Source organism: Pinus tabuliformis, chromosome 2_2, assembly GCF_031772625.1.
Source record: "Pinus tabuliformis cultivar Carrire ecotype Pingquan chromosome 2_2, CPIR1, whole genome shotgun sequence".
NCBI lineage: Eukaryota > Viridiplantae > Streptophyta > Pinopsida > Pinales > Pinaceae > Pinus > Pinus tabuliformis.
The window spans coordinates 77,525,701-77,534,294 of record NC_142300.1 but is presented as its reverse complement, the minus strand read 5'-3'; the positions used below and the strand labels follow the sequence as shown (position 1 = coordinate 77,534,294).

At 32.4% G+C, this 8,594-nt stretch overlaps 1 protein-coding gene across 1 annotated transcript; it reads right to left on the bottom strand.

Annotated features, from left to right (window-relative positions):
- Nucleotides 1-2,598: 2,598 nt before the first annotated feature.
- LOC149191528 (putative polygalacturonase At2g43860) lies at nucleotides 2,599-4,672 on the bottom strand. The gene is made up of 8 exons (XM_089406674.1): nucleotides 4,601-4,672; nucleotides 4,384-4,515; nucleotides 4,144-4,302; nucleotides 3,976-3,993; nucleotides 3,654-3,858; nucleotides 3,484-3,565; nucleotides 3,169-3,385; nucleotides 2,599-2,823 (listed from the first exon to the last, which is right to left on the bottom strand). Exons 1-8 carry the CDS (start codon nucleotides 4,670-4,672, stop codon nucleotides 2,599-2,601), a joined length of 1,110 nt encoding a protein of 369 aa, XP_089262800.1.
- Between the last annotated feature and the right edge of the window lie 3,922 nt (nucleotides 4,673-8,594).

Genomic DNA, 8,594 nt, shown 5'->3' with positions numbered 1-8,594 from the left:
TCGTCAAAATACCAAATACCTATTTGTCAGTGGATATATAATGGAGCTTCATGGCTCCATCCTGCACCATTCTTTGAATGTACAGGTATTTTATCTTGATGTGCTTTGAACTTGCATGGAAAGCGAGGTTCTCTAACAACTTTTTGCAGCTTTGATTTTCACAACATATTGTAGTTGAATCCAATACTCCTTCAAACAAATCTAAAAGTAACTTACATATCCAAACTACTTCACAACGAAATTAACTTGTTTCCATATATTCAGCTTCAATGGTACTTAGAACAACTTAGTCCTTTTTTCTACTCATCCAAGAAACCATAGAGGATCCGAAAAAAAAAAAAAAAATAAAAAAAAATCAATCTTGATAATTGAATCTCATTTCTTGCAACATATATTAAATAGTGATGTAAGGTTCGATGGATAAATCTCAAGATATGTTTGGTTTCTATCCAATAATCATGATAGGGCTCCTTATGAAACTAACTTAGAGTATTCACTACATAGCATATATTTGGTTTGGTGTTCACTAAGTACATTAGAGAGCCAATCATCTACTTGTATGATGATGGAACAACAAGGTTTGAATACGAGCTTCTCAACTTCTTCAAATTTGTGATCACTGGTTTTTCTATAGGCTTGCAATCCATCATCCCAGATTTCTGTAGAATCTTGATCACATGTTTTCCTTGACCAAGAAAGATCCCACCTATTTTCTACCAAATTTCAATTCTAAGGCAATAGTGCATTAGTCCAAGATCATTCATGTTGAATTCAACTATTATATCCTTCTTGCATTGATGAAAACAGTGCTCCATACCAGTTATTAATCATTCATCCACATATAGAAAAATGATTACTGCTTCATTCTTAAATACTTGTATGTAGAGGTTTGGATCTATAACTCCTCTGATGAAACCAAGGTTTTTTAGATAAGCATCCATACGAGCATACCATGCTCTAGGGCCTTGTTTTAAGCCATATAGAGACTTATTCAATCTACAAATATTGGTTTCCTTCCCACGTACTTCAAACCCTTGAGGTTGTTTGATGTAGACTTATTCATCAATCGTACCATTAAGAAAAGAATCCTTCGAGTTTGTTTAATGTATATTACATCCCATAGAAGCTGCAATAGAGGTGATAGTTCTAATTTTCATGTACCTAGCTAAAGGATAATTTTTTTCATCATAATCAATTCCCTCTTGTTGAGAGAATCCTCAAGCCACAAATCTAGCTTTATATTTGTTGATGCTTCCATCAATTGCATGCTTAATTTTATAAATCCATTTCCATGTCATAATATATTTATCCTTTGGTCTAGGAATCATTTCCCAAACATCATTGTTCATTATTAATTGATATTCTACCATCATTACATTCTTCCATACTTGATGTTTAGTAGCCTGTGAGAGATCGGGTAAGGAGGGAAATCTCATGTACATCATGGTAATTTCTTCATGATATATGGAACAGTTTGCTCCTTCACCCACCTCATACCATACATTGCTTTACTCTGCTCACTTTGACTACTAGAGTGAGAGTATGGTTGGATTCTTTAGTTGCGTGCGAAGGATCATGCCTACATGTGGTCATACAAATTTTGAAGATGTATAAGAGAGCTGTGAGATTAGATGGCTATGATATAGTGGTTGAGGGAGAATTGCAATGTGGAATAAGCAATTTGTTGTAAATTTCATATTTGTAAAGATTCAATTATCAATTTCAAAGTTCAAACTTCACATTTTAAATTTCATTAATTTAATTTATTTGGTTGATTGGAAATATTTTATAAATTAAAACTTTATAATTGTTAAATGAAATTGGGGTCTCCATTCATGAAGCATACATAAATTACCTGTTCTTAATAAATAATTTATGTTGCAAAGGAAACAAGTCCAAACTAGGCAACATCTAGACATATCACATTTTTTTTCATCTATTCTATTATTCCTTCCTTTATTATCCATTCTTATTCTTAGTAAGTAAGCCTTCTCCGTTCTCCGTTCTGGTGGTAGAGTTTTTGATTTTTTAAGATTTCAATGATAGCATGCACACACACGGTAACGAACAACAACAACTAAAAAAAGCAAGTAGTATGATCTCATGGTTGTCGGTCGGACAGCTTCAATGATAGCACTACTACTACTAGTATTTATTTATACAACAATTTGGGATAGAAAAGTGATTGACAATACTTTTTCTCATACTTGCAATATCATATTCTCAATTTTAATTTATTCAAATTAACAATTTAATCATTTTAGAAAAATTAAATTAAATTTAATCATTTTAACAATTAAATACAAAAATTAATTTAAATTTAATCATTCTAACAATTTGATACAAATTTATATTGAAGATACTTCGTGCAAAATCTAACATAGATAGTTAGTGGAACTTCGAACTTGTTCAAGTTGGTATATGAAAAGCATTCACCATCCAAGGAAGGTTAAGTTTAAAGAATTTGACATTTTTATACCAAAAAGACCAGCTTTCTTATTTTCTTAACTCAAAAAATTCATATTCAATTCAAATTACAAAATAGCTAATACAAAAACCAACATTATAAAGTTGGCATTTACACTAATCATTCACCTTTCAACAAACAGGAGAGGGCTTCACAGAATTAGCTCCAAGTCCCTTCACATTTTTACACACAGATTGAGCTCCATTATTTCCATAATTCAAATTCACATTTTCCATTTTGATACCTTCACATGGAAAGTTTTTACTGCATACTAAATTAATGACCTCCTTTGTTGCTGAAGTCCCCGTTATATTTTTGTACATCACATCACTAATCTGCACATTCATATTGGATTCCTGCACATGTGCAATTACCATTAATAACAAAATAATATTTGACCACAAACTAAGATACAAACCTCCAAAGCTGATCTCAAAAACTAACAAGTTACAAATCTTGATAGTACGCTACAAAACTTAAGTGGTCATATGATGCTTCAATCCTCAAGTGCCACATACAAAGTAGGCAGAGAAAAAAACTTACTAAAAAAATATGGTAATAAACTAAAGGGAAATAGTGGTCATATGATGCTTCAACCCTCAAGTGCCACATACAAAGTAAGCAAAGAAAAAAACTTACTAAAAATATATGGTAAAAAACTAAAGGGAAATTGCTCAGATTAGATGTAAAATCATGATCACCTGGGCAGTACAATGTGGGCAATAGTATTGGTCAATGATGATTGGATTTGCTACATTGTTCATTCGTATGTTCTCAAATGTTATTCCCTTAGCAATGCCCTTCCCTCCTTGCAATGTTTTAATTCTAACTCCATTGTCAGTGCCCGTGAAAGAAGCTCCATTTACAGTGACGTTGTTGACTCCATGAAGAGAAGGATATCCGCCAAGGCTTCCCACACTGTGTAATAACAACATAAACCCATTATTAGTGCAATGCAATGCATTGAATACTCATATCCTTTGGCACCCAATTGAAATATTATCAAACTATTTCACCTAATTCCATGACCCGGTCCACAAGTAACTTGTTCAATGTAGAGATTCCAACTCCCTTCCAAAATACCAATACAATCATCTCCTGCACAACCAAAGTTAAAGCTTTTATCTTTCAAATAATAGTTACCCTTCCTCCAACAATTTTGAATTGTTGATGGGAAATATGGTACCTGTTCCAATGCTGAGATTTCGAAGATGGACATTAGAAGAATCTATGTGGATCCCATCCGTGTTGGGGCTATCTGCAGGGGCTCGAATAGTTAATCCCTCCACTAGAACTTTGTCACTTGAATCTATCGTAATATGGAACCGCTTGCTATCAATGGAAGTCAAATCTCTCACCACCGTATTACTAGTGCTCACCAATCGTAAAGACTGCCCATTATCATTCCACAATGTCAAAATCGTACTCATGATAAACTCCTTACACTATATGCTCCTAATTGTTCAACACTTGAATTACTGTGTGAAAAAAAGGGGTAAAGAACTCACCGCAGGCCCAGATTTGCACTGCACCAAAGACAATGTATTCAATCAGTATTAAGTATGAGGACGTGTATCCAAATCACTATGAAATCAGTGTTAAGTATGAGGATGTGTATCCAAATCATTATGAAACAATGCAGGACTCAATTGTACAAATGGTAATTTTACACTTACCTTTTTACACATGTTCCACCAGGAGGCTCCTTGTCCATCCAAGGATCCTCCACCATTCACAGTTAGACCATCTACCTTCGTGAACTGCAACCAGTATTGATTTGGAATTTGTGGGTTCCATAAATTATTGTTGGGTGGTGGAATTAAATTCCCAGTTATCTGCCAAAACACATCTCAATGCTCAAAATAAGGAAATCCAGAAAGCTTGATGTGAGGAATGATTGAATATTAACAGTTTACCTGCACCATAATATTAGCATTCTTGCATGGCCCCGTAAACGAAACTGGACCAACCACAAATTTTCCTTTCGGTATGTAGACAATAGATGGTCGAGTAGAAGAACAAGCTGCATTCCACGTTGCCAAAAATTCCTACAGATAACAAACAAACAACAAATTTAATTGTTAAACCTTATGTCTGTATCCCTTTTCTTTCATTGATTTAAGTTTCTCTCACCTTCATATTGTCAGTGATGCCATCTGCTTTTGCACCATATTGCTGAACATTATACGTGACAACCGAATCCATTCTGTTGTCTAAATGGATACGTACTGAATTCACCCTTGGAAACATAAAAGAGCCATTGAAAACCACAATAACTAATAAGAAGAAAAAAAGCTCCATTCTTTCAAAAATGCAATCAGAAGTCACAACTCCCCTTCTCCTTGAAGAATATGCACTCGTCTCTTTAAAATGCACGACAACTATTTTTCAAAAAAACACTGAATTAGATGTTATGCTCTTAACATGTAAGACGATACCCAAATACCAAATATGCTAAGAAATATACCCAGTACATATAACAATGAGAAATAACAACAAGTATTTTATTATTCCGAAAGCAATGTTCACTTGCCTCTTCCACCAGGCAACCTCCAATAAAGCTGAGCTCAATTACAAAATAAGACACGATGCTCCTCTAGGGGAGTCTCTATCCTTTATATAGGATTCATACATGCAATACCATGGGGAAATACCATGGTTCTTATTAATACCATCTATCTAATACCATGGTCCGTTTGCAGCTAACTATGATTCCTTCATTAAATGCAAGTTAACCACTTATAGTTATTAGTACTAACTATGATTCCTTCATTAAATGCAGGTTAACCACTTATAGTTATTAGTATGGGCTTGATCCCTTCATTAAATGCAGGTTAACATTAGATAAGTTTGGAACTCTCCAATTCTTATACAGTGATGGCCCTCCATGAAGCCGTCTATTCTATATAAAGGAAGAGCATTCCAAGAATGCAACCCCTTTCCACTAATTTTTAATATTTTATTTTGTTTCATACAAGTATATTTTATTTAACTTTACTTTATAAAATTAATATTTTACATTTCTGTTATATTAATATCTTCTATGACTTCATTGTTAAAGTTAATCTTAATTTGTGATTATAATTTTAAATGGAAAAAAAATTGAATAACTATCTAATTATTAATTAGTTATTGATTGATTTTGTTTATTTAGTCAATATTAAAATATATTTAACAATATTTATATACTTAAACACAAAGCTACTAATATTTTACTCTCTTATTTTAATGATTACGGGTTGTCCCACTTTTTTTCAATTAATATTCATTATATCTTGTAATTATACATCTAATGTAAAATGTTTGTGACTGTACCCATAAATTCAGCTAATAATTATTAATCCACTTAAATCATATTTTGATCACAATATTTATATATTCACACACAAAATATTAATATTCTTATGGATTTTTAAATATTTTTGAATTAATGCTCATTATAATTTGCAAATATAGATTTCTATGGGTGTACTCATAAATCGAGTGAACACACACACATATATAGGAGTACTCTAATTTATAGATGAAATGCCATTTTTTACGACCATTTTTCTGGTTAATTTTATTCAAAATAAGACGGAGATTTTTAAAAACTTGAGTTTAAGTTGTTTAATTATGCAATTCGAGTGCCCCATGGGTTTTCAATTGTGTTGAATCTGTTTATGCATTCAAAAATGTATTTTAAACAAAAAAAATCTTGAAATTGTATTCTCTGATCCTGGCAAACTCTGGTGGGTTTTCAACTATGTTGAATACATTTATGCATTCAAAAGTGTATTTTATACAACAAAAAATCTTGAAAATGTATTGTCTGATTTTGGTGAATTCCGGTGAAGAAGACTATTTCGTGTAAATTTAGACTCTCTCTCTCTCTCTCTCTATATATATTGTGTTTAATTATTAATTATTTGTTGACTGATTTTGTTTATTTAGTCAATATTAAAATATATTTAACAAACGTATACAAAAATATTAATACTTTAAAATATATTTTACAATATTTATATACTTAAACACAAAGCTACTAATATTTTACTATTTTATTTTAATGATTATGGGTTTTTGTAGTATTTCTTATTTCATATTCATTATATCTTATAAATATACATTTAATGTAAATTTTTGCGTGTACCCATAAACTCAACTAATAATTGTTAATCTACTTAAATCTATATTAATATTTTGATAACAAGATTTATATATTCACACACAAAATATTAATATTTTACTTCTTTATTTTATTAATTATGGGTTTTTAAATATTTTTGAATTAATGCTCATTAGAATTTGTAAATGTAGATTTCTATGAGTTTCTTCATAAATTTAGTAAACATATATATATATATTTGAAGGTTAGTTTAAATGGTCACTAATCAGAATCATTTTTTTCTAGTGAACATTTAAACTAACCTTTATATATATATATATATATGTATGTATGTATGTATAATTTAATGTAACATTTATAATGTCACCTCTCCACTATTTTAGTGATGGGTCATTAGTACTTGGAAATAAAGTCTCTCCACTCATTTAATCATAAATCCTTCAAAATGAGTAATTTCCATTGCTTACTAAATTGGTAGTTTTTTACTTAGTAACAGGTCATCAATGAACTTACACACAAAATAACTTGTGTACAAAATATGTTGTGTATAGCTACACAATATTTTGACCATGCCTTATCGAAATATTTTCGCATATTTACTCTTATCCTACTATCAAACCATTACAATTTATCTAGAAGTCCTCTTTTCATAACCTATCTAGTTCACATATTGATGAGGGTTACCCCTGCTTTACCCACATTATGCATGGATTATGCACATATCTGATCTGTCCTAGGAATTTTAACTCACTAAAGAGTTAAATCTTCAATTCTTAAGGTTAAAGGCCCATCCATCAGTTCCTATGCTTTATGGTTCATTAAACCCCAACATAGTCCAGTTCTCCATTTAATATGTATCTATCGGACTTAAATCACCCCTTATCCTTCATATGTGGCTTTATTTAAAGCCTTGCTTTTAAACCCTTCCTATCAAGACTATCAGAACTTTATAAAACCTTATAACCTTCATCCATTTATAATCGGAACTCATTTAACCCTTATAACCCATCATTAATTCTTATTCCCGCATATATAACCAAACCCGCATGTTCCTTTGGTTAATTCGGGTTTAACCCACAATTCCTTCTATCAGCGCTTTAATCCCTTTTATAACCATTTACAATGGAAATACATTCAAAACATACCTTTACGCCTTTGTTATGGCCTCTACATGTTTCCCGAGGCTACACCTTTATCGCAATCGGCAATCGCTCCTTCGCAATCACATTAACACATGTATACCTTCCGCTTTCCTGATATGCGATCATATATTCTGGATTTCAAATAACACTAACTGTGCTTCATTTCCCTATTGGGTCCACTCCTATCGCATGCATCAATAGTCCTCTGCCGATAAAAGCACCGTTTACCTGTTGCGATGCGATATTTATTAACAATCACCACCGTTGATCCTCCTTTCGATCTGACGGTTCTTAGCCTTCCCGATCAATAGGCTTGCATTACAAATCTCCTTCATTGATCTACATTTAGAATATCCAACATTTCACACCGATTTTGGGATGACAACAAGCCCGACAATTAACTGGCTACACAGAATCAATGGAATTATAAATTCCCAATCTAATAAAGTTCGGGTCCGTGCCTTTTGATTAACGTTCGACCAACTTCCGCCCAATGACCGTTGATGTTATATCATCAACGGCTGCGCCGCGTGATTTAATCCTAGCCATTGATCACCAAGATCCAATGTCTACGATTCGTCCACACTTCATTCCTTTGTCGTCTTTATTTACTTGGGTTTTACACATTTCTTCAGTCTTCCATGGTTTTCAGGTTTTCTTCAGGGTTTCGTCCCTTGCCTCTTTCGCTACTTAATTCGCATCTGCTTGAACTTAAACGTTGTGAATTCTTACTCCGGATCATTCCAAAACATCACTTGGATTCTCCGTTTGGCCCTCTGCCCCTTCTCTTCCTTTGTATATTCACCACAACTCCACCTGCATATATTTATTACACAAGACTCTGGTTCACATTGCATTTATTGTTCAATCACTCAGA

Coding starts and splice junctions, on each gene's coding strand:
- LOC149191528 (XM_089406674.1), bottom strand. CDS start 4,672: ATGGATTCGGTTGTCACGTATAATGTTCAGCAATATGGTGCAAAAGCA. Junction 3,566..3,653: donor AAATCTCAGCATTGGAACAG/GTACCATATTTC, acceptor TTGGTTGTGCAG/GAGATGATTGTATTGGTATT. Junction 2,824..3,168: donor GCCCACATTGTACTGCCCAG/GTGATCATGATT, acceptor GCACATGTGCAG/GAATCCAATATGAATGTGCA.